The sequence below is a fragment of the Micromesistius poutassou genome (assembly GCF_964030765.1).
Source record: "Micromesistius poutassou genome assembly, chromosome: 2".
Taxonomy (NCBI): domain Eukaryota; kingdom Metazoa; phylum Chordata; class Actinopteri; order Gadiformes; family Gadidae; genus Micromesistius; species Micromesistius poutassou.
In genome coordinates this window covers 8575269-8602878 of record NC_140272.1, presented here as the reverse complement: position 1 = coordinate 8602878, position 27610 = coordinate 8575269, and the positions used below count along the sequence as shown (strand labels likewise).

General features: G+C 44.1%; 1 protein-coding gene across 1 annotated transcript; it reads left to right on the top strand.

Moving 5' to 3' along the window:
• Positions 1 to 5340: 5340 nt before the first annotated feature.
• On the top strand, positions 5341 to 27096 carry nampt2 (nicotinamide phosphoribosyltransferase 2). Its single transcript, XM_084463826.1, has 11 exons — positions 5341 to 5550; positions 7853 to 7988; positions 9307 to 9410; positions 9743 to 9871; positions 14499 to 14657; positions 15261 to 15391; positions 15909 to 16134; positions 16993 to 17112; positions 17570 to 17710; positions 24722 to 24847; positions 25961 to 27096. The coding sequence occupies exons 1-11, from the start codon at positions 5503 to 5505 to the stop codon at positions 26126 to 26128; spliced, it is 1488 nt and encodes a 495-aa protein (XP_084319952.1). The 5' UTR covers positions 5341 to 5502; the 3' UTR covers positions 26129 to 27096.
• The last annotated feature ends 514 nt before the right edge of the window (positions 27097 to 27610 follow it).

Below are 27610 nucleotides of genomic sequence, written 5' to 3'. Positions count from 1 at the left end.
TTGTATAAATAACTTAATTTAATATAGCGCTTCTATCACACTCAAGGACCTTTCAAAGACAGATAAATACGAGTCAAAAAGATATGGACATACACGCACAATCTACCAACAGGCTACACACAGACAGCTGAGCAGAGTGAGGAGTCATGTTTACTAAAGGCTGTGAGATGTGTGGGCCTACTAATGTGACAGATGACAGATCACACCCTGGTGAACCTGCTTTGATTAGAAGACCTACAATAAGTCATGCCCCTTACGTCTGGCCTAAACATAACCACTGATTTGAATGTGTCACATTTAAATAAGGTGCTGTCACTCTGTTTCAGCCATTCATGTTGCTGGAGGAGGCATTTGAAGTGCGTATTTACAGCCAGCAGACTAGGCCAGCGCTGGCACTTTCTTCTGGGTGGGAAGACTAAAAACAAAACTAAAACTAAAACATCCTGTCTCAGACACCACGTGGTTAGACAAAGCGTCTGCAAAGGTTTCAGATCAACACGGTGGGGACTGGCCACTGTATCAATACATGAATTAATAGCCCCTTCTGAAAGCATCCTTCTCCCAATGTTACCATCGGGTGTGAGTGTGATTGACCATGACAAGCTGTTTCCATATCTGCCCTGTGACTTGGTGACGTCACAAGTGGGAGTGTCAACCCAGATGGATAGATTAGCCTACTGGGCTCCTCAGCCTACCAGATCTCAGCCTACTAGGCCTCAGCCGACCTACCAGGGCTCAGCCTACCCTCCCGGGCTCCTCAGCGGTCTACCAGGGCTCAGCCAACCTACTGCGCTCCTCAGCCTACCACGCTCAGCCTACCAGAGCTCAGCCTACCAGGGCTCAGCCTACCAGAGCTCAGCCTACCAGGGCTCAGCCTACCAGGAATCAGCCTACCGGACTCAGCCCCGGTCTCTCAGGAAGGACGGATCTTGCAGGTAAAAACCATTGCACTGGACCCACCAACCTTGATGGACATTATCTTCTATGATTAGTATAATATAGCAAATACGATTAGGATTATTATGGTCACGGTCCATTACAAGGTTACACACACAAAAACTAGTCTCTGTCAAACACAGCTGCGTGTGTGTGTGTTTTAATGTTTATCTTCATCACCACACACATCCATCATTTCCATGTACCACTGGTGCACTCTGACGGTGATGTGACAGCAGGCCACAGCTGGCTCAGCAGCTCCCATTTGATATCTTCCATGAACTATTAACTCCACACCATATCGTCACTGTTATATGCAATTACATTTATTTCAGTCACTTCCCCGATGTTGTGCTCACAGCAAGGGCGTAGATTTTGGGGGGGGACGGGGGGGATGCAGGGGACGTGTCCCCCCAATATTTAGAAAAGGAAGATTTGTCCCCATCAAAAAATATTTTAAAGGTCGAAAAAATAGGCAATGAAAAACATTTTGGGGGGCTCAAAACATTTATACTGTATATCCTTCTGACCTGTAAATACGTTTTCCAATCTTTTCAGACACCCCTATAGTGGACCATGCCGCACAGTCACACGCGCGTGCGCAGGCACGTACTCTCGCTCACGCTTAGTCGGTCCGGTCAGCGAAAATTTTAATCCTACTATGGCCACGCCAATATCCCGAAAAGACACGCCTGCCTCTATTTCTGATTGGTCCGTCACACGTGCTTTTACTGGCTTGATATTAGCTGCTATGGTTATGGTTAGGGTTAGGGTTAGGGGTTAGGGTTAGGGTCATGGTTAGGGTTAGGGTTAGGGCTCTTTTGTGATGCTTAGGGTTAGGGTTAGGGGTTAGGGGCTAGGCCCTAGCCCCTAACCCCTAACCCTAAGCATCACAAAAGAGCCCTAACCCTAACCATGACCCTAAACCTAACCCCTAGCCGCTAGGGGTTAGGGTTAGGGTCATGGTTAGGGTTAGGGCTCTTTTGTGACGCTCTCGAATGCTCACAACGAGGGTACTGTAAAGTTCTAAAGCGTCCAGTTGAGTTGCATGCAACCCGGCCAATCACAGACAGAGTAGGGTGGGTCTTGGCGTGGCCGTAGTAGGAAAAAAAATACCACGTCCAGTCAGGTTAGGTTGGAGTTGTGGTCTTTATACAGTCTATGGTCGCGGGCACAAACAGTGACACTGACAAGACAAAGCAAGAGCAACAGGTTGGTGTCTGCATTAGTGTCCCATTAACTTTATAGAGGTAACACCACAAAGTATACAAGTTAATGCTCGACAAGGTGTCCAAATATCAGTAATGAATGGACGACGACCAGAGATTTAAGTTTGGACCACCTGTTGTTTTTGCCTTTTTTGGTTAATAAATCCTTGTGCAAGTTTTCCTGCCTCCTCGTAATTACATTGGGTTTTTACAAAATAATGGATCTTCAGTGAGTGAAAGATTAGTCGGCCATAACAATGGCTTTTATGTAGTTTTACATTTTGGATACTAAGGCTATAACAAGGTGTCATTCTCTAATAGATTTGATTTGAGATGTACATGATTCCTAAAAAAATATCCCAACACCTGTAATGTTTTGAATATGCAGAAAGTTATGAACAATACAGTTGAATAATTAATGGTAATTCAAAAATAATTATAATTTCCTATACATAGTAAAGAAATTTTCGCCATTCATTAATTCAGAAAAGGCACAAATTGTTGAATATAATAATAATAATAATAATAAAATTCTCAGAATAAAATAGCAATGTAATCAAGTGTGTAAGATCATTTAAAATCAACATTAAAATGACAAACGTGGTACAAATACAAAGAAAATAAATCTATTCACGGGCGCAGCCATTTTTGCTGAGAGCGTCATCACTGAACTTGGTCTACTCTCAGAATTCCGAGGGGGCACGACCAAAAGGGGGCGTGCCTCCGAGAAATGCCGCAAGAAAGCTGGGAGATTTCCCCACTTGAAACTCGGAAGGCTGGTGTCCGAGGCATCTGGAACACACTATTAGTGGAGAGAGCAAGTGGCGTGTTTTCACAGGCCTGGGAGGGAGGGAGAAAATGAACTGTTTCTAAGACCATTCATGCTTTCACAGGGGGGTCCCTGTGGTGGTTTCTGGTACTACTATATAGGCCTGCTTAAATTATCCCACAAAGCATTGCGCGTTGGGCCAGTTGATCCTAAATAGGCCTATATATTTTATTTTAAAATCGTTAAAAAATACATGGAAAATACACTCATCAACCGCTCAACACGAGTGTATCAGAATAAAGCCTCTACTATGGAAGCATATATGTAGTAAAATTCAAATGGCAATGCAATTTGCAATTCAAATGGGAATGCAATTTGCAATTCAATAAGTCATTACATTATGCAATTGACAAATCATTATGCAATTTAATAATGTAATTTGTAAATACGTTATTCAAAGTGTATTTTAATATGCAAAGTGACAATGAAATCCTCAATAAAATTTGCAAAAGTTATAACAATAAAAATAGAATAACATTTTGTCAAATTTTTTGAGTTCCTTTATTCAAATTGAAAAGCTATAGCGTCCCCGTGATTGCAATGCACTTCGCCACGCTCCGTGTGTTGCAAAATTCAAATGACATTTCAATCCGCAAAACACTTTGCAAATCGGGTCTGGGCGGGAACTACGTCACTTGCTCGTCAGACCAGCTGATCATCCACGCACGTTGCAATTTATTTTCTATGCCTAGCATTGTGCCAGATTTGACTCTTAATAGGTCTATGGTTTGACTGAAGCCGTTTCTCAATTCGCGTTCTCGTGTGTTCTCGTGTACTTGCGTTCTCGATAAACGTCATCAGTGGTAGCCCAAGCACTGTTCCAATTCCAAGTACGCGAGTACTGTCGTAAAACCCGGAAGTGTTCTCGATGCGTTCTCGATGAGGCCGTTCTACCGATGATGCATCGGAGGTCCGCGAGAACGTAGTCCGCGTACTTGGTATTGAGAAACGGCCTGAGTTTACGGCCGTTTCTCAATACCAAGTACGCGGACTACGTTCTCGCGGACTTGGAAGTACGTACTTGGCAAGTCCGGACTTTCAAGTACAGACTTCCGAGAACGCGAGTACGCACCTGCAATTGGAACAGCAGCGGACTCGATGATGCATTCTGGGATATTTAACGGTCCCAAGTCCACACGAGTCACCTCCGATGCATCCTCGGTAGAACAGCCTCATCGAGAACGCATCGAGAACACTTCCGGGTTTTACGACAGTACTCGCGTACTTGGAATTGGAACAGTGCTTGGGCTACCACTGATGACGTTTATCGAGAACGCAAGTACACGAGAACACACGAGAACGCGAATTGAGAAACGGCTTCAGTCAAACCATAGACCTATTAAGAGTCAAATCTGGCACAATGCTAGGCATAGAAAATAAATTGCAACGTGCGTGGATGATCAGCTGGTCTGACGAGCAAGTGACGTAGTTCCCGCCCAGACCCGATTTGCAAAGTGTTTTGCGGATTGAAATGTCATTTGAATTTTGCAACACACGGAGCGTGGCGAAGTGCATTGCAATCACGGGGACGCTATACGGCAATTCCCCATGACGTCACACTAGGTTCTTCCGGGTGGCAAAAGCCGATGCATTTTCCGTTGGCACCACTAGTAAACAAACCCTTCCACGATCGAGAAAACAGAGTAAATGGCTTGAATTAATGATTTTCTTCTTGCGGGGTGCTACGGGACGTCTCATTAATATATATATATATATATATATATATATATAATATATGATATTATATTAATATAGTTTTCGTCATCGTTTCAACTTCAGATCAACAGCAATGTTTTGTTGACTGTGTGACATAGTCTTTATTGTTATTTATTTATTATTATTCATTATTATTTGTGTTTACAGCCGGCTGGATGGCTTCTGGTCAGTGGTAGCCGCTCGTTCTGCCACCCGGAAGTGTCGTTACGGCTATTGTTTACTAACATTCTGAAATGCCGTATAGCTTTTCAATTTGAATAAAGGAACTCATTAAATTTGACAAAATGTTATTCTATTTTTATTGTTATAACTTTTGCAAATTTTATTGAGGATTTCATTGTCACTTTGCATATTAAAATACACTTTGAATAACGTATTTACAAATTACATTATTAAATTGCATAATGAATTGTCAATTGCATAATGTAATGACTTATTGAATTGCAAATTGCAAATTGAATTCCCATTTGAATTGCAAATTGCAAATTGCATTTCCATTTGAATTTTACTACATATATGCTTTCATACCTGCTGCTGTGCTCTGCTCTTCTTTCCGTGGCTCTGGGGCCCCGTGACGCACGGGGGGCGGTGCTTCATGACGCGCTGCTTTACGAACGGCGCACCGCCCCTTTACAACCCTGCTCTTCTGGAAACAATGTCCACACGACTTTCGTTTGTAGACTAAAAAAAACACACCAAGTTAGGCTACTTGACGTTTGCCAGTGGTGGTACTAGTCGAATATAATCCGGGGTCCGATTTGGCGATATCGAGTAAACGGGGCCAATAGGAAATCAAACTCATTCATAATAACAATGGCAGCACATGATTTTAATCTCTTACTAGCGACAGATTCGTACAAGGTGAGTGACCCTTCTCTTACCGATGACTGACAAGGCTGTTCCTCTGGGTGTAGTAGGGTCTCTGGTGAGGATGTTGGTTGTGTGTGATGTGAGGAACCTTAAAGACAATATGAAAAACAGGACTGGTTTGGATGATCAGCCACGGTGTGCTGAACGTGGTTAAATAGGACCACACCACAGGCACTTGATCTCTATTAAACAGGTCGAAATGCAGCTTTATGTGGCGGGTCTTAATAATATCTGTTTCTAAAGGACGCCTTCACAACATATGGAGTTACGGAGTTTGTAGGAGAATTGGTGAACATTTGGGATCATTGTTCTCTGAGGAGAATGACCTTAGCGATTCACGGAAAACGAAACACACAGACATGTTATGTTTCGTTTTCTCTTTGGTTCGTCACAAAATGAAGTCTTCGCCGACCTCCATTACCTCGCTTCATATTTTCTGATGGCTGGTCCCGTGCCCCATGTGGGACCGTCCCACCGCCGGCATCGGTCACCTAAATGTCGGATGTCACGGCAACGTAAGCGCCGTCCTTCTCCGGTTTCCTGAAACCAAGTGGGCCCGATGCCTACTGGCTGACCTTTCAGCTCCACTGAGCCCGGGGAACCGGTCCTGCGAGGGGATCTTGTCCTGGGAGGTGGAACCGGTCCTGCGAGGGGATCTTGTTCTGCGAGGCAATCTTGAGAGGGGGAACCGGTCCTGAGAGGGGGAACCGGTCCTGAGAGGGGGAACTGGTCCTGCGAGGGGATCTTGTCCTGAGAGGGGAACCGGTCCTGAGAGAGGAGGACCAGGACCTGAGAGGGGACCAGGACTGTTCCCTGGACGGGACTCTCAGGACAGAGTGATAATGGAGATGCTGATGGGGCATTGTGGAGAGCTCAGCTCCAGACCCACCTGGCTACCAGGGTTAGGATCATTTCACGTTAAAAGTACTTTAGCACAATCTGATGCCATTCTCATTAGTTTAAACTTTAATGGTATTTGAAAGCTTGTTTGTTAGGCTAGATCAAAGGTAGCCATATAGTTTATGGTAGCCATTGCCTCCATCAATTTAGGTCTCACAAGTCTCATCAGTCCCAGTGCACTGCTGTTACCTGTGAAACGATGCTGGTACAATTTTAGCGTCATTCTGAAGTTTGGTCAAGGCCATTTAAATTGAATCTCATCACAAAATCAGTTGGCAAATTGTCGTACATAATGAAGCCCTAGATGTACAACAACATGTCTGAGTGAAGCTATGGGCATTACATGATTGATACATCAATGACAATTATGAAGGTGATTAATCCATTTGTAGAAATGCAATTGATTGATGAGTGTTTCAGTGCTTTGTGTAGTTTTGTCTCCAGGATAGATGTACCCAAGGTAGTTTAGCTCTACTCAAATGGAAACTTGTATTCTAGAGAAATGTTGTAAACCCAGCAACCCGTTCAGATCTGGAACGATGTCAACGGCTGAACTCCTGCTTACAGAGCTATGTTGGGCGTACTTGTCGTCCCCTTAAAGAGTTAGGCCCACAGTGGACCGCTTGTTGGTTTCCCCTCACGTTTGCATCATGGGACCTAGCAGGTTAATTTAATTAGGCCTTGCGCTTATTATCCTGCCACTCTGCATCCCATGATCACAGGGCCTCAAACAGAAGCACCATGACAGCAGCACAAGCTTTGGGGCCAAAGTGTTCAGGGTTGAGAAGAGGCCGTATGTGGACTAGGTCTCTGGTTCACAATCCAACATGTAATGTACTGGATGGAGAAAAAATGGGAACCTAATTCATAAGAGTTCAAAGGTCCTGTGTGTGTGGATTCCATTCCAGTTTTGTATTCGTCAACAACACTGTTGTTATCGACCCAACCATGTTGTCCCGGATCACTAGGTTAGGAACCACGGTTCTGTTTACCGTATTAAAGAGCTAACAGTGGCTATCTGAGCTACAAACAAAGAGTCAGGACAGCACTCTAATCATTAGAGTCATTAGTTATAATACCTGGTCTTATTCTGCACTGAGAACATATAAAAAGAGCCCTCAAACCTTATAGGTTTAGCATACAATAACATTGTTGATTACTTCTCGGATATTGTGGGACGTTGTTCCACTAATTTAGGGGCAAATTAAAGTTTTTCTAAAGAGATGTGTTTTTATCCAGACAGATGTCTGGGAATGACAGTATGACACACACAGCAACATGGCAATCAATCCATTGTAATTTGTAAAGAACATTTCATACCAAACAAAATGCAACTCAACGTCTTCCCTCATTTCCCTTGCTAACCATGTTCTCTCTTCTTGCTCTCTCCCAGATCACACACTACAAGCAGTACCCGCCCAACGTCAGCAAGATCTATTCCTACTTCGAATGCCGGTGCAAGAAGGGTTCCCCGTTCAACGAGGTGGTGTTCTTTGGGCTCCAGTACCTGCTGAAGAAGTACCTCACAGGTACCAGGATACACCACCTGCTCTAAATAGTGGGACGTAACCTTACTCAAAATAAGGACACTTCTTTACACCACCTCAGTTTATTACTATGAATAGGCCTAACCTCCTTCAGATGTTGTCATTTAAACCTGTGCTGGATAAAAATGAAATAATAGGAATAGGATTTTTCAGTTTAAAAGCTCCCTTTTTAACTCTTGAATAATTTAACCTGGAGTATTTGGGCCGATTCTCCAAAGAGACCTCATGTAAATTCAGATCCATGACATCATGTAGGAGGGGTGAGGCATCTTGCCGAATAAGGCAAGTTTGGCATTGGGAATTGAACCTTTGGTCCAGGAGTCCGACAGCCTGGCCACTCCACTATCCAACATGATAATAGGAGGAGATTGTATGGAAATAAGAGGAAAGAATGCCAACCACCCTTATCCAACAACCTTTATATCAATTATTCAGACATTTCATTGGCATATATTGCAACATTTTTCAATAGTGACGATAGATGGCAAAGAGCACACTAATATACAATATAGACTAATATACAACATAATAGATGGAGATAATGTCTGGTACTGTTGCTGCCCTTTTTTAACCCTTCAGAAAGTAGAATCAAGATCTGTATTTCACCAGATGGCACTGTTGATTTTAGTCCTAAGATAATATTTAACAGAAATAAAGCAAAGAAAACAAGCACACCTGACTGATAACAACCCAAGTACTGTTTGGGGTCACTACTGTTTTCACGTACCAATGATTAGACCACTAAGAGAGGGGGGCTCTGATCGGCGAGAGGAAATCATTTGTGAAATGTTACAATGGACGTATACTGTGGACACACACCCACACACACACACACACACACACACACACACACACACACACACACACACACACACACACACACACACACACACACACACACACACACATTAATTATCACTGACTCGTGAGCTGTGACGATAAATATTGCCAATATTTATTGAAGCAACCTTATTTTATTGGAGGGAGTGTGGAGAACACTTGACTTGCCAATGTGGCTGCAAGCCAGGCTGAGAGAGAAGGGTTAGCAGTGAGCCTGCCATGGAGTTGGGCAATATTTTACTCTTTTTCAAAGAAATTACTAACTTTAGAGTTGGGCAATATATTACCTCTATTCAAAGAAGTTACTAACTTACAGGACACTTTCACATTTGATACTAGACTAATAAAATGAACACTCAACCCTTGGTCATCCTCTTCACATAAGTCAGAGTTCCTGGTTCTGCCCTGGTTGTTCTTGGCTCTGTGTTCCTCTCAGCACCACCTGTATGTGTTCCCTCAGGCACCGTGGTCACGGAGGAGAAGATCCAGCAGGCCAAGGTGTTCTACCAGATGCACTTCCGCCAGACGGTGTTCGACGAACATGGCTGGAGGAAGATACTAGAGGTATGAACAGCGTGCCTCTCTCTCTACACTCTAAGACAGATCCTAGCCTCCATTTAGCATGCAAAGTGTTATGTGTAATTCAGCTGTGTTTCTCAATAATTCAAAAACACTTTAGATGATGTCAGTCCTAATAAATAATTATTACATTAATTTAAAGAACCATATTACCCATGTTACCTTTATGATTCTCTTCAACAAAGACGGCGTATGCTCTGGTAGCTAGCCTAAGAGGGGCTGTTGGTTAATGAGGAACAGGAGGGGCTGTGATCGAGCTCGGGGACAGACGGTATCACTGCTCGTTCACTGAGTGTGCGAGCGTCATCTCTCCTCAGAAATACGACGGCCGGCTCCCGATCCGGATCAAAGCCGTCCCTGAGGGGCGCGTCGTACCGCGGGGCAACGTGCTCTTCACCGTGGAGAACACGGACCCAGAGTTCTTCTGGCTCACCAACTACGTAGAGGTATGATCACCATGAGAGCTATGTCAGGGGTGAGACACTGTGGAGAAGTGAAATACACATATTGTGGTGAGCGATGGGTACGCAGCCATTCATGAAGACATCAGAAGTTGGTCCTTTAACAACATGCGCTGTGCGGCATCGTCAGAGGAGGAGGAGGAGGAGGAGGAGGAGGAGGGTTGCTGTGTGAGTTTATACCGGGTTTGTCTGGACTGAGTTATGGTTTGAACACTAGTTGTACTGGTACCACTGAATAATCGAAGACCAGCAGGAGCGTTTGTGTTGAGGGACACCAGTGGGCCACTAGATCTAGTGAACACATTAGATCTAGTGAACACATTATTTACAACTAGAAGTAAAGACAGGTTATCCTACTTAATAGCTGATCAAAATAGTTTTGAGTTCACGCTGCAAATGCTTGCATGTTTGAATTTCATTCGGTATTTTAGTCAGTATAATGTGTGAGCTTGGCTCCATTTTTGTTATTCCGTCTTGTACTGTTGTGGTCATTGTAACACTGGACTGCATTATAATTATTGAACCATTCGGTCGGGGCTTTTATCCAAAGCGACTTTCACTAAGTGGCCTTCATTTGTCGACTGAACAGAGAAGGCCTGTTTGAACAGCAGCCTAAATGTATTGCGCGTTTTGCATATGTAGGCTTTAAGTAAAGCACCTTGACACGTTACTAGTCTCATGAAAAGATTGTTTGCTTTGGCTTATTGTTGAGTAGACCAACCCCTGTGGACTTCAGAACACCGAGGCCATATGAGTCCGTTGTCAATGGCGATAAATAAATAGATGGGGGGACAAAGTCTTTAGAGTGGCATCATATGCCATGTCGCCATCATACTTTGACAATAAGCCACTGCTCACTTCCCTATTCGTTGAATCTTTACCGGTCACCTCGCGTGTCTGAGGTTTCGGTTTGGCAACTTTCACTACTTGGCCTTGAGAAAGGTGTGAGTGTGTTAATGTTAATGTTATTTTCACTAATCCAAATAGTTGTGAATACATCCAAATGCCTCTTTGAGTTCAATGATGTATTTTAGTACATCAGTTTTAGCTGTATTTGTAAAGATTACGTATTATTGGAGTTTTGTGTTGGCCTACTGTTGTGGTTATTGTAACATCTACATGTATTACATTTACATTCCAACCATTCTTTCGATGTGTAGCAACGTTTGCTACATTGCTACACTCCACCTAGGTGACGCACCCTGTGTCACCTAGGAGGTTTAATCCGGTTTGTGAATCTGGGTTATTGCAACAGATACTGAACATGGCAAGGGCGCTCGCTGCCGTCCAGGAGACCTGCGGAGTGTGTGTGTGTGGAGACGGCTGGTTTAACCTGTTGCACACTGATTGCTCAATGCGCAGCAGGAGTGCAGCCTCACCCAGCCCCAGGCTGTTTCCCAATGTGAAGGAAGCATGCTCAACGGCCGCCCTTTTAAGGACGCCACGTCATGAGCGCCGACAAGCACTGTTCCAATGTTGAGAACTCTCGGAAATTTGCGCCCTTTTCGCGTCCTTTGTTTTTGAGAATTTCGAGATTTTTCAAGGATGCATCGATGCATCCTTAACAAGCCAAAATCCCCACAATCCTTTGCGTTCACATGCTGCGGGGGTATTTAAAACATTGCTTTACACAAGTGAAGTTATTTGAATGTTTTCAGAAATATTTCGTGATGTATTGCTTTTTATAGATAAATGATGTTAATGTAAACAATTAAGCTTAAAGACCTGTGCAATTTTTTTTTATTATGTTTTTGCAACGTAATGAGGCTGTATTTTGCATGGATTGATTTTTTTAAATATGAACGTAGCTGTTGTTTAAACTAACTACTGTATCCAATAACACGCTACAATCGCTAGGCAGCACTCTAGCCAGCACTCTTGCCTCATCTCCATAGGACGAGACTCCCAAGGAAGCGTTCTAGCAATGCTGCAGCCTTCACATTGGGAAATAGCCCCAGAGTCCAATCAGATGGACTGGTGAGGCTGCTTCAACCAGCCGTCATCCACACACACTCCCACACAATGCTTTTATCAAAAGTGACAATACAAAAAGTTGCTTTAGTTTGTTAACAGAAAGTAAAACAGCAATATATCCCAGTCAAAAATGCCTGCTTGAATAGAAGTAGTAGTTAGGCTATAGTAAATCTAAGAGGGCTGACAATATCAAGACGAAACAGGAACTAACTATAACTCAGTCAATCAATCAGTGCGTTTACATGACACTCAAGAAAGTTTAATTATTGGCTTAGTCCAACTATGATTGGATTATTAAGATGCATGTATACACCTTAGTCAAGCTAAAATCAAATCGAATTGGGTTTCTCATAGTCGAATTAAGACCCCTTGATAATGCGATTCATAGTCGAGTTAAGTGTGCATGTACGGAGTCTAATTGGATTATGCGTTGATTTGTGTTCGGCGCATGCTCAAGATCTTTTCCCAGGGCCGTGAGCCGTAAGTAGAAGGAGACGATAGTCGTGTTGTTGTTGTCGCCATCGGAAGACGAGAAATGGCGATTTATTTAAAAAGGTGGCGCAGAAGATGAAGGAAGCCGGTGAATGTAGTTACCCCCTATAAGAATTGTGTCCCGGCCGCGGGAGCGCGCATGGCATGCATTCATTAAAAGTGGAAGCACACAGACGCTACGCTTAGATTTCACCCAAGGCTGAATTAAAAGTACATGTTTTTCTAAATGTGGGTCATCAACGAGGTTGTAAAGTAGTAACTTTGGGCACATCTGTCAAAATAAATGTTTTTTTCTCCCAACGTGTTTACGATCTACCTATTCGCGGCAAATAGGTAGATCGCTGCGGCGGGGAATGCCGTATACGGACGGGCGGCGGAGGGGCGGTGGAGGGGCTGCTCCGGCGGGAGAAAGATGTTTTCAGTAGACAGCTGTCAACTCACTTCGGATAGGCGATTTATTTAAAAAGCTGGCGCAGAAGATGGAGGAAGTCAGTGTCGTGTCAATGTAGTTACCCCCTATAAGGAGTGTATCATCATCAACATGCATTCAGTACACACTGTTTGTTTTTCTAAATGTTTCTCATCAACAAGGTTGTAAAATAACTACGATCTTTATTCATTCATTGCGCTGCGGCCGAACTGACGGGGGGTATTCTCTGATATTATGAATCTTAGAGACTGCGTCGTCGGGTTCTCCGACTCTCTGGTACTTCCACAACAAGTAAAGACAAGTAAAGACATAGTGGGGTTTATCTCGCCCATGGGGTAAAAAATAATTGGGGGAAATTAACTTTGGCTTTGACTCTCTGAAGCCAAGATTGAAACGAACATGGAGGAGAAAGCGATGTTTCAGCAGACAGCTGTCAGTTCACTTCGGGTCCATATCATTTCTCCGACGCTCCATTGTTCCGACCTCTCGGTCGTATGCGGACTCCTCCGGCTGCGGAGTATATGGACCCAAAGTGAACTGACAGCTGTCTACTGAAAACATCTTTCTCGAATGCCGCCTGAGTTTGTTGTTGCTGGTGATGTAAAGAGGTCAACCGGTGGCTCTATTACCACTAGTTGAAATGGGTACAGCGCCACCTATCGTACCGGGGCATGACACGCTTCGGCCAATGAATCGATTTACTCACCGCCGTGTATACCCGGACTATGGCTTTAATCGGATTAAGCTGTGCATGTAAACGTACTGAATGTAGTGTTAGTTTTTAAATAATAACCCTACTATGCACTTTAAAACGTGGTGATTGCTCTTTAAGGTCCTCCTCCTTCCTTCCCACTTACTACACGGCACATCTTTCTCAAGGCAAAGTTGTAAAAGAGGATCGAGACAAATAATTGCCCCGATAGATAAGCTAGTTCATCGCTAAAGAAAACTCAGAGTGAATATCACAGTGGAAGAACATCTGTTCCTTAAAAAAAAAACAGTAGCTTTCGCTAACAAACTCAACAACAAGTTTGGAATTCACTTCTGGATGGGGTCTGATGTTGATACGAGATATATGCTGAATGCCTTATTCAGGAAACACGTATGTCTGCCTGGAGAATGGGTAGCTTCCTTTTTTGGGAAAAGGTCAAAACGTCACAACTGATCTTTACATCAATTGAACTGAAACCCTGATATTATGTCACCAGCTGTGAGTGGGTTTAGCCATTTCAAGCCTTTTGAAGATCTCCCTTTTCCTCTCTTTTAGTGACATCTCTAGTGGAAGTGTCCCACCTAGATGTATGCTTGATAGATCCGTCGACCAGCCTACCCAGTGGACCGTAGCAAATGTTGCGTATCTATAGATATGTCTAGATGGACACGCCCACTGTGTTTTAGTGATAAACACAGAAAAAGGCAGATTTTCAAACGGCTAATAATGGCTAGAACCACTCACACCTGGTGACATAATATCACCCCTTTAATACACTGACGCGGTACAAGAGAATGCTCATTGAGTTTCTCTACGGGAGGTATATACAGGGGACCGAGAGACAGGCCCTGTTAGCTAGAAGTCTGTTGAGTTACGACATAAGATGGATTCTTTTGTGTTGTTTCATGTGCTCTCTCAGTGCAGATTTAGCCTGCACTGAGAGAATAACTAACTTCACTCCTACCTTCACTCCACCTCCCCCTCTCTCTCTCTCCACTGGACAGACCATGCTGGTCCAGATGTGGTACCCCATCACGGTTGCCACTGTGTCCAGGGAGTTCAAGAAGATCCTGGCCAAGCACCTGCGGGCCAGCAGCGGGAGCACGGAGGGCCTGGAGAACCGGCTGCACGACTTCGGCTACCGGGGCGTCTCCTCCCAGGAGGTGGGTCCCAGCTCCCCTTTCATGCCCTCAGTACAGATCAGGGCCATGGTGCTCATGGTTAGAGAGGATGGTACTCTCTGTGGCTTAATCATGTCATGAGGACAGGTGTCAGATAAATGTTTTATTTGAAAGGTGTTTACGTAAATGGTAAATGGACTGCATTTCTATAGCGCTTTCCTAACCAGTGGCCACTCAAAGCGCTTTACAATATTGCCTAACATTCACCCATTCATGCACACATGCACACACCGACGGTGGTGTCAGCAATGCAAAGCGAGAGCCAGCTCGTCGGGAGCAGATCCCTAGACACTCCGGGGATCAAACTAGCAACCTTCCGGTTACCAGCCAAGCCGCTCTACCTCCAGAGCCACATGCCGCCTCCCGTTGACGTCAATGTCTTTGTTTGTTGAACTGGCGGTCAATATGTAAATAATGTCCACAAATTGCTATAATATATATATATATATATATATATATATATATACATGAGAAAAAAGTAACTAAGGCACTGCAATCTGCTGTGTAAATGTCCTCGGGCCCTGACCCCAGGCCTGTGGTGTATTGACTCACCGCAACGCTCTCCCCTCTCCTGCTGCTCCCCAGTCAGCAGCTCTGGGAGGAGCCGCACATTTGGTCAACTTCTGCAGCACAGACACGGTGGCCGGACTGCTGATGGCGCAGCGCTACTACAGCTGTCCTATGGCCGGCTTCTCCATCCCGGCGGCGGAACACAGGTATGTGGTGGTGGAGCTGTGGTACGTGGTTCTTTACCACTAAGGTGCAGCCCTCCGCCGCGGTCAAGGAGGGACATATGGTGGTTTGTTTAAGCTAGCTAAATACCGTAGATATCGCACTATAGTTTCTCAGACGAAGAGTCATACTGAATCATGCAAAGTAATTAGACGTCCTATGAACCAATTAGAAGGCTTGATTTTAGCTTCCTGTTTTATGAATACATATATATTATTCACACAGACGGTGATAGTATGAACTTTCACACTCCCTCTCTCTCCAAGGTACAAAACCTCGGCAATATTGTAATAACAACTTGCATGGAGAAAATAAAATGGTTGTTATGTTAAGTGGATATCAGCATCAATAGCAGCCGATGACAACACACAATAATTATACTGTGAAGCTATTATCTTATTGGAAGATCAAATGTATGCATACGTCAATGCTCCCGGGCCAACATGTTGTTCATTTGGTCACATGGCATCTCATTCTTCTTGGTCCCTTCTTTAAACCCAGCACCATCATCTCCTGGGGGCGGAGCCGAGAGAAGGAGGCCTTTGAGCAGATGCTAGAGCAGTTTCCCACCAGCCCGGTGTCCGTGGTCAGCGACAGCTACGACATCTTCAAGGCGTGCAAGCACATCTGGGGGGACAAGCTGAAGGACCGCGTGATGGAACGCTCCGAGGACTCCTGTCTGGTGATCCGGCCCGACTCTGGGGACCCCACCGAGACCCTGCTCCAGGTACAGACCCCCCCCCCTGCCTAGATCTGCTGCTGGAGCTCAGTGGAGAGAACCGCACTGCATTGTGGGAGGGAAACAAGCTAAGATACCATGGTCATAAAGTAATCCCAGAAGGAAAACACAGTGGGTGTCACAGCAGGAAGTCCTTGCCTGATAATCATCCTCAATTAGTATTTCGTTCCGCTTCATAATTCACAATGCACTCTGAATACATACATTGCATTATGTTATAATCGTAATGACTTCGGTTGAACTCTGGTTCAAATATAAAAGTATGGAAGACACACTGAAACATCCTGATTCTAGACCCCGACTGAACACGTGTCGCGTCTCTTAAGGTTTCAAATCAACACCATGTAGACTGGCCACTGCAGAAATACGCTTAACTTTAATATGTCCTTCTGAGTAGATCGCTCCTTAACAAAGCTACAAAGGGTGTACGGTCCATGTTTTAGTTCCCGGGCCTTGTACCGTCTCCCGCCAAGGATTTTGCTCTAACGTAGTAGGACTGTTGGCCCTGAGCTAAATGGTAAATGGACTGCATTTATTTAGTGCTTTTTTAACCAGTTGCCACTGAAAGCGCTTTACAATATAAATACTAACATTCATCCATTCATGCACACGTTCACACACCGACGGTGGTGTCATCCGTGCAAGGCGACAGCCAGCTCGTCAGGAGCAGTCAGGGTGAGGGTGTCTTGCTCAGGGACACCTCGACACTCGCAAGGAGGAGCCGGGGATCGAACCAGCAACCTTCCGGTTACCAGCAAACCCGCTCTACCTCCTGAGCCACATGCCGTCCCGTGCTCTAGGGGAAGGGGCTCTGAAGGGTCACTGAAGTCCTTGTGTTGTTGTCAGGTGATCCAGATCCTGGAGGAGTGCTTTGGGAGCTCCGTGAACTCCATGGGCTACAAGCTGCTGCCATCGTACCTGCGCATCATCCAGGGGGACGGCATCGACCTGGGCTCCATCGAACAGGTCACTGGAAACGCTGTTCTCTGAGCCATTTCTCCACCGCCTTTCTTTTTTGTAATCCTGACTTGCTAGAGGATAACACATTTAAAGGTCATGTTTTGATATCATTTGCCCACATTCAATTGCAAAAATTGCCCCACAACTGTAAAGCCCATAGAACATGGAGCGGGGATTTCAGTTCATATTCGTGGTGCGACCCAAAAGAGAAATGGAATGGTTGTAACAGTATCTTAAAGGCATAGTATTAAACTACCCAGCATCTCTTAAAGGCATAGTATTAAACTACCCAGCAAATCTCAAAGACATAGTATTAAAGTACCCAGCAGCTCTAGGTATCTTAAAAAGTTTAAAAAGCACATAAATTGGCAATGTATTTCCCTCTGACCATTGTGTGACCCTCTCCTCGTCCGTCTGTCCGTCTGCGTTCCCTCTGACCCTGGTGTGACCATCTCCTCTGCAGATCCTGCAGAAGCTGAGGGATGAGGGATGGAGTTCGGAGAACGTGTTCTTCGGCTGCGGCAGCGCCCTGCTGCAGAAGATCAACAGAGACACACTGAACTGCGCCTTCAAGTGCAGCTACGTGGAGAGCAACGGCCAGGGGGTAGGTCCGGGCCGGGGCGCTGAGGGCTTCTTTCTGACTGTCCTCCTGGCTGTGTGTGATGAAGAAAAACATATTTTTAGGGCGCTAAATATTTTACTTTATTTGAGAGCATGATCGTGAGAAAGTACAGCCAGCAAAGTTACCAAGGATACATTCAGTAAGTCAATGGGTGAACAAGATTCTTACACGGGAACTTTTGCATTGTGGGTAGTAAATATAAAGGGAACAAAGGTGAGGGTGAGTGACCATCGTGGAAAGTGGCTCATGTCATGGCTGAAGTCCGCCATGACGAGAAAGGCCAAGTTAAACTGCAATACGCTATGGGGGAGGTGGATATGTCTGCGGGCAAGGCTGCAAGACAGTTCAAGGAATCTAAACAACAATGAGGTCAGTCGATTGGCATGGCCTTAGTATCAGACTTTGTGGCTACAGTGGCAATGTAAATGTAAATTAAAACTGCGCGCAGTGATGAACGGGACCTCGCGCCGGCTTGCAGCCGCCACTACGAGGTCCCGTTCATCACTGCGCGCAGTTTTAAAAAAAAATCGCGCCGGCTTGCGGCCGCGTCACGTGCCGTCGTAACATGTGTGCTGGCAAGATGTGCACATGTTAGGACCGCACGTGACGCAGCCGCAAGCCGGCACGAGGTCCCGTTCATCACTGCGCTCAGTTTTAAAAAAGCGCAGTTTTAAAAGAAATTCGCAAATTTATGTAATCTGTAGAAGCAGAGGTGCCCTGTGGTGTCCTACTGATTGTTTTGACATTAACATGTAAGACCACATTTAACTGAATTACATGTTGTAACAACTTTAACTAACATTATTAACCCTACATCAATGATCCGATAAATTCCCTAGGAGGAGTTAGTTGAAATACAAGGCGAAAAAGTGAAAGTATTCCATTCAAAATGGCCAACTTTGACAGCACGCCACGGCCATGCCCTTCAATGTACAGTCACAAATAGCACGATTTTGTTTCAGCACCACTTCATGACTGTACTGACCAATTTTGAAGCAGATCCGATAAATTCCCTAGGAGGAGTTAGTTCAAATACAAATTCCCTAGGAGGAGTAAGTTTAATACAAGGCGACGGATTTCAAAAATGGCCAACTTTGACGGCACGCCACGGACACGCCCTTCAACGTACAGTCACAAATAGCACGATTTTGGTTCAGCACCACTTCATGACTGTACTGACCAATTGTGAAGCAGATGCGATAAATTCCCTAGGAGGAGTTTGTTCAAATACAATGCGAAAAAGTGAAATTCCATTCAAAATGGCCAACTTTGACATCACGCCACAGACACGCCCTTCAACGTACAGTCCCAAATAGCACGATTTTGGTTCAGCACCACTTCATGACTGTACTGACCAAATTTGAAGCAGATCCGATAAATTCCCTAGGAGGAGTTAGTTCAAATACAACGCGACGGAATTCAAAAATGGCCAACTTTGACGGCATGCCACGGACACGCCCTTCAACGTACAGTCACAAATAGCACGATTTTGGTTTAGCACCACTTCATGACTGTACTGACCAATTGTGAAGCATATCCGATAAATTCTCTAGGAGGAGTTAGTTCAATTACAATGCGAAAAAGTGAAATTCCATTCAAAATGGCCAACTTTGACATCACGCCACGGACACGCCCTTCAACGTACAGTCCCAAATAGCACGATTTTGGTTCAGCACCACTTCATGACTGTACTGACCAAATTTGAAGCAGATCCGATAAATTCCCTAGGAGGAGTTAGTTCAAATACAAGGCGACGGAATTCAAAAATGGCCAACTTTGACGGCATGCCACGGACACGCCCTTCAACGTACAGTCACAAATAGCACGATTTTGGTTTAGCACCACTTCATGACTGTACTGACCAATTTTGAAGCAAATCCGATAAATTCCCTAGGAGGAGTTCATTCAAATACAAGGCAAAAAAGTGAAAAAAATTCAAAATGGCCGCCAAAAGTGAAAATTAGAAATGCAAATAGCCGACTTCCTGTGGGGTTTGGGGCATGGGTCCAAGAGGCTTTTCTGTAGGTATTGTGACCTTGTACGTGAATACTGAGTTTCATACATATTGGTGAAACGTGACGTAGGGGCTGCATTTTAAAGTTCCTGTAGGGGGTGCTACAAAAAAAAACAACACGAATTTTGGTATGTGAGCTAGAGGCACCAGTTTACACGTGTCCTGTGAATTTCATATTCATAACTATTACGGTGTCCGCAGAGTGATCGACCCTCCTCTGGCGGCCATGTTGTTTTTTAAATTGACTAAATTTTTGGTGAGCAGTTAGAACTTTGGTACCTAACGGCCATTGAGTTGGTCCCGCTCAAATCAAACATTGCGTCTATGAACTGTGGCTATTTTAGTAACGGGCCACGCCCACTTCGATGCCACACCCCATTTGAAAAATTGTTGACTTATTCTTGTTCAGAATTTGATTCTGAACAACTTTAGTAGAGAGGTCCAACACCATAGGAGTCCAATTAATGTAGATATGTGCAATTTACTATTTTTGGAGTGAAAAACACACCCCTTTTTTAACTCAATGGCTCATGGGTACTTTGAAATTTATCCTACAGACTAATCCTTATGTGAGTTTGAAGATAATGGGCCATAGATTATATGTGCCAAAGGAATTTTGTCAAAGTCGAAAAACCTGGGATCCTTGGGGAATTTACTGTTTTTAACTAAATTCAAAATGGCGGGAAATCTGGCTACCGGAAGTGCTAAGTTAGTATCTGCAAATTTGTTCAGCATGAGGATTTGCATATGTGTGCAAAGTTTCATGAGTTTAGGTCCAACCGGTGACGAGTTATGCTTGTGCAAACGTTGAAATTTTGGCATAGTTGGTATAGCGCCACCTAGGGGCGAATGTGAATTTGAGGGCTAGAATATCAAATTTTACAGCAGTCCCACAAAATGCACCAAAAAAAAAAGAGTTTTCGAATATGTGCAGGGGGGGAAAAATGCAGTCGAAGTCGACTAAAAATAATAAGAAGAAGAAGAAAAAACTGCGCGCAGTGATGAACGGGACCTCGCGCCGGCTTGCAGCCGCCACTACGAGGTCCCGTTCATCACTGCGCGCAGTTTTAAAAAAAAATCGCGCCGGCTTGCGGCCGCGTCACGTGCCGTCGTAACATGTGTGCTGGCAAGATGTGCACATGTTAGGACCGCACGTGACGCAGCCGCAAGCCGGCACGAGGTCCCGTTCATCACTGCGCGCAGTTTTAAAAAAGCGCAGTTTTAAAAAAAATTCGCAAATTTATGTAATCTGTAGAAGCAGAGGTGCCCTGTGGTGTCCTACTGATTGTTTTGACATTAACATGTAAGACCACATTTAACTGAATTACATGTTGTAACAACTTTAACTAACATTATTAACCCTACATCAATGATCCGATAAATTCCCTAGGAGGAGTTAGTTGAAATACAAGGCGAAAAAGTGAAAGTATTCCATTCAAAATGGCCAACTTTGACAGCACGCCACGGCCATGCCCTTCAATGTACAGTCACAAATAGCACGATTTTGTTTCAGCACCACTTCATGACTGTACTGACCAATTTTGAAGCAGATCCGATAAATTCCCTAGGAGGAGTTAGTTTAATACAAGGCGACGGATTTCAAAAATGGCCAACTTTGACGGCACGCCACGGACACGCCCTTCAACGTACAGTCACAAATAGCACGATTTTGGTTCAGCACCACTTCATGACTGTACTGACCAATTGTGAAGCAGATGCGATAAATTCCCTAGGAGGAGTTAGTTCAAATACAACGCGACGGAATTCAAAAATGGCCAACTTTGACAGCATGCCACGGACACGCCCTTCAACGTACAGTCACAAATAGCACGATTTTGGTTTAGCACCACTTCATGACTGTACTGACCAATTTTGAAGCAAATCCGATAAATTCCCTAGGAGGAGTTCATTCAAATACAAGGCAAAAAAGTGAAAAAAATTCAAAATGGCCGCCAAAAGTGAAAATTAGAAATGCAAATAGCCGACTTCCTGTGGAGTTTGGGGCATGGGTCCAAGAGGCTTTTCTGTAGGTATGGGCACATTGTACGTGAATACTGAGTTTCATACATATTGGTGAAATGTGACGTAGGGGCTGCATTTTAAAGTTCCTGTAGGGGGCGCTACAAAAAATAGAAACACGAATTTTGGTATGTGAGCTATCGGCACCAGTTTACACGTGTCCTGTGAATTTCATATTCATAACTATAACGGTCTCCGCACAGTGATTTTGAGGCTCTGGCGGCCATGTTGTATTTTAAATCGACTTAATTTTAATTGAGCAGTTAGAACTTTGGTACGTAACGGCCACTGAGTTGGTCCCGCTCAAATCAAACATTGCGTCTATGAACTGTGGCTATTTTAGTAACATGCCACGCCCACTTCGAAGCCACGCCCCATTTGAAAAATTGTTGACTTATTCTTGTTCAGAATTTGATTCTGAACAACTTTAGTAGAGAGGTCCAACACCATAGGAGTACAATTAATGTAGATATGTGCAATTTACTATTTTTGGGGTGAAAAACACACCCCTTTTTGAACTCAATGGCTCATGGGTACTTTGAAATTTATCCTACAGACTAATCCTTACGTCAGATTGAAGATAATGGGCCATAGATGATATGTGCCAAAGGAATTTTGTCAAAGTCGAAAAACCTGGGATCCTTGGGGAATTTACTGTTTTTAACTAAATTCAAAATGGCGGAAAGTCTGGCTACCGGAAGTGCTAAGTTAGTATCTGCAAATTTCTTCATTATGAGGATTTGCATATGTGTGCAAAGTTTCATGAGTTTAGGTCCAACCGGTGACGAGTTATGCTTGTGCAAACGTTGAAATTTTGGCATAGTTGGTATAGCGCCACCTAGGGGCAAATGTGAATTTGAGGGCTAGAATATCAAATTTTACAGCAGTCCCACAAAATGCACCAAAAAAAAATGAGTTTTCGAATATGTGCAGGGGGGGAAAAATGCAGTCGAAGTCGACTAAAAATAATAATAAGAAGAAGAATAAACATGAGGGTTTCAATAGGGACCTTGCCATGTTTGGCTCGGTCCCTAATTACCGTTTCTGTTTTTCCGACGGCGACAACAATAAACATCTAAAGAAATATTTATATTTATAAAGAAATAAGAATTTTTTATATGTCTATGGTGACAACAACATGAATACCGTCTCCTTCTACTTCCGGCTCACGGCCCCCGGAAAAGATCTCGAGCATGTGCAGAACGCAAACTCCCATATGCCATACAATGCTGAGTATACATGCAGGTAGAACGCCGACTTATCTCAGCGTTCTTATCCGCGTTATCCTCTTATTTGCGTTTGTTTACATGCATTTCACAAGTCCAGAGGGGTGTTCCAAGAACGGAGGTTTAACAAACACAGAGTTAACGCTGAACTCTAGGTTGTCCGATCCTGTGCCGACTAACCCAGAGCTGTCGGTTCCACAGCACCGGTTATGAATTAGTTCAATCAACACGGGGTTGGTTAACACAGGGTTGTGCGCGTTCACGGCAAACCTATAAAGACGTGATGTATGGATCATGGAAATCCTGATCAAAATGGCGAAACGGGCCGCATATTTTACCGATCAAGGTACTAATTATTATTTTTCCTCCCTCAGCAACTAAAGAATAAAAATGATGGAAGAAAAGTGTTTATTTAATTTGTTTTTATTTAAATGATTTCTGCAAATGTGGTCTCGCATCCTTTGTCAGCCCTTACAAACATTTGCGAATGTGTTCCTCCTCGAGGAACGGGTAAAGTGGGGAGGCATCTCTTTGCGCAGAGTGGCTATATTGTGGAGGACGGCGCATGCAACAATTACATCGCATGCCCGTTCCGGACAAACTCTTAGTCCACGTAGGCATTGGAATCTGGACTTCAATATCCAGAATGTATTTTCAATCTTAACGCGGGTTCTGCTGTGTGCCAGGTTAAATGTTGTCTGTGGTCCAGGAGCGGGATTAGGGTACGGGGTGATGAGCGTCGGGAGGCATTGATACCCTACCCTCGATCTCCTAGGAGATCCCCATCGAATTGCCCTGCGATCAAATACAAACTTTGAGCTATCTTGCACAAGCACAACAATTATATGAGGTCTATGATATGTTCATAATGCAACGCACCCTGTTGAAATGTATTGCTCACATTGGATGTGTGCCATCAATGCACCCAATTACATTAGGAAATCCTGAAATATAACACCCAGATGAAAAGTCAACAAGGATAATTTCGGAGCCATTTGGGAACACTTAAAGTAGATAATGCTGACCTGCAAGTTGGTGAAACTCCATGAAGTTACGCAACAACCGCTTCAGCGCAAGACAGACGCACGGAGCGGCAGACGGTAGCTTTGCCTATGTGCTCAGCATCTCCTACACTGTACAAAAAGCTACCCGTCGCAAAAAAAACGGAAAGCTATGCAAATTGTTTGTAGTGAACTGAGGGCAGATCCACGATTGGTAACATTTGCAATGTAGGGTTGGAGAAGGCTATTTAAATATATCAAAGAATCACGTGAAAAACTATATCTCTCCAGCAAAAAGTCATCCGGAAAGGACAATATGTCGAGCCGTGGTCTAATTAATCTCTCTGTGAATTGCACAAATTATTTGCGCTCCGATATCAACAGGCGAACACGTAAAAGCTGCGATAAACGTGGGTTTAAATAGCCTACTCTGAGCAAAACCGGGTTATCTTCCAAACTTAACCTGCGCAAAACCTGCTCCGACCAGGTTTGATTGAGAGCATATGTTTCCATAGCAACTTACATGCCGTGGTCATTTTGGAACGGAAAACCTAGGGTTGCCGCTAACCCTGGGTTAACTTAGCTGGGTAAGTGATAAAACCGGCTTTGTGGAACACCCCTCCGTTGAGGTGTTATTCGTTTATTTACCAGATTATGACTCTCCATGTATACGTGCTGAGTGTAGCTCTCTCTGAGACGGAGTGGGCTCCTGACTGTGTGTGTCTTGTTCTAGATGGACGTGTACAAGCTGCCCAAGACGGACCCCTCCAAGGGCTCCAAGAAGGGCCAGCTGTCCCTGAGGAGGAACTCTGATGGCCTGCTGGAGACGCTGGAGAAAGGGGTGGGCAAGCCTGAGGAGGTGGGTCTCGTTCACTTTTTATTCCCTTCCTTATCACTGAAGTAAGAACCAACGTTTGGGCTGGGAGCTCTACCACAGAGGTGTAGGAGTTGTCTCCATGGTTACGACCCATGGCAGCTGTTTGATGTGTTTATTGTGCTGCAAGTAGTTGGGTTTGGGCAGAGTCACCTGAGCGGTGTGGTAGGATCAAGTGTGCAGCACACCGTAGCATTGTGCTACATAGTGCCAGAGACGCTCCACCCTCCCGGACAAGCCAGCACCAACCGCTCCGTGATGGAGCGCCACACATCCACCCGTTAGCGTGCCCCCACGGGGTTGACACCACAGGAGAACAGAAGGTGAGGTCAGAGCAGGGTGGTTCAGGAGCGGGTCGACTAAAATAATAGCGTAATCCTCTGTTGATGTTTTGTCTCCTCAAAACATCAACAGAGGATTACTCTATTATTTTAGTTACAATGACAAAAATAACAGATGTTTGAGATCATAGAAGACAGACTAATACGTTTAAACCAAAATGGTTCTACTGGTCCTTTAAGTAAGAACACGCGGTCACCTTAAGGTTTTATGCAGGCTGAAGTTAACCAGATTATCTGACCTACCTTCTCCGCCACCTCCTTGTCAATCCCTCTTTATCCTTTAGATGGCAGCAAAGTTACGTCATGAGTATAGTGTGGAGTTACTTTCTAAATTGGCGAAGCTATTCTGTGCCTTTTTTATATTTTTTTGTGTGTGTGGGAGTTTTACTCTCGGCCCCTGTTGAAGCATGTTCATAAAAGTTATGATATAATATTTTGTGAAATTGTACATTACAATTTTTTTCAAGTGAATTGGATAGGTTCTTTAAAATATGTTCATATCGTAATATATTTTGAGTATGATAGTTTGAGTATAATAAGTTAAATCCCGACTATTTGTAGTAGTAGTAGTAGTAGAAGTAGAAGTAGAAGTAGAAGAAGAAGAAGAAGAAGATGTGTTGTTTGTACACAGTGCTCTTGTTGTGTACCGCTACACCATGTTGGGGCCGCAGCATCCTGGCAGGTGCACTCCTCAGGACCTGTTGGTGTTTGAGAGAGGTTCCTCTCTGATGCATGCTCTTGACTGTCTCCTCCTCAGGACCTGCTGGTGACGGTGTTTGAGAACGGCTCCCTGCTGCAGGACTACTCTCTGGAGGAGATCCGCAGGAAGGCCCAGCTGACGGAGGAGGACGAGGTGGCCCCAGCCCGGCACAACGGGGAGCAGAAGGGGTCCGGGGGGCTCCACATCCTCAACGGACAGCACTGACTGGGGTGGGGGTTGGGGGGCAAGAGCAGCTTGAAGCCCCTCTCTATGGCTGCATCTCACTAGATGTTCAGTGTGTGAACACGGTGTCCCCAACACCAGCATTCCCCGTTATCCTCCTGTGATAATCAACAAGGCATTGTTGTTCCGCCGTGACTGCAATAATATAAACTCAGGGTAGATTTATGAATCTATTTCGTTCTTCCATTCGTTTCTCTCTCTCTCTGTTTTTCCTGTTATTTAAAACGATGACAGCAGTAGTGTTATGTACTGGTGGTTTCCAGCAGTAGCCCTGTATCGGATGTTTCAATGGAGCCGAGACCAAGATGTGCTTTGCTAGGCTGCGATGCCTTCTAATGTTTGCTTTAGTGCAAAATGTCGATGGAGTCCACCTAGATCTCAGATGTGCTGATGAGCGTTGTCTTGGACTGACGCTTTCTCTGTTCAGCCTCACAAACCACAGCGCTCTGCTTTGGTGTGAAAGTGAAAAGGCTTACTGACATTACTGGAATTGATTGATTTTGAATCTGTATTTTTGTATGATTACGTGATAGAAGAGGTTTTTAACTTTGTGAATATTGTCTGATTTTTAGTATCCATCGTCCTTCCTTAAGAAGCTTTGTCCTCTGCCATTTATATTAAAATGTGTGGAAACAGAGTAATTGTACTAAAGACTATGTATCAGCATTCCTTTAAAGAAGCGGTTCTTTAAAGCAGGAATATGTGGTGTTGCGATGAAGCCCATCGCCATGGTGAGAACTGGTGAGAACTTGTGTCTGCAACAGGAGGACTGGTGTGAACTGGTGTCAGCAGGGGCTCACCAGGAAATCTGAAGAGCATTTACCTTTTCAGAGGATTTGGATTACACAGTGCCTGGTTACTCGTTTATTCATTTTAAAGCATATACAAATAGGTAAAATTCCTAAATTAACAAGAATGAACACTAATTAAAACATTAAAATACAATTCTACTTTCAGCTATAGTGTGTATTTTTGTCAAAGTGAAGTATTCAAGCTGGGACCAATGGAAGACCTTCACCGATACCAGAAAATGTATTATTAAGCTGTGATCAAACTAGAACTTCAGCTACTGTCATCGAAATAGGTTAACAACACTTTATTTGTTGTTACACAATTGTTCATGGTTCGACAAGGATCTTGAGTTGCTGTGAAAAATCTTCCTGCTACGGTACTCGAATAGATACACAAGCTAAGCTATCCATGTCATTGGTTGACCACAATGGCCATCCATCGACTGAGCAAAGCAAAAATATCTCGTCCAAAAAGGTACAGGCAGAATCCTGGTAAGGCATAAGCCCGCAGTAACTAATGTTACAAAGCTTTTTTTAATTTTTAATAAACAAGTCTTTATTCAAAGAGTACAGATACAGAATAATAGACAAAGTGATATACATCATGTCAGATCACTCTTTATCATATCTAGTTTTTAATAAGTGCAAAGACGTCTTGACTTTTCCTACTACT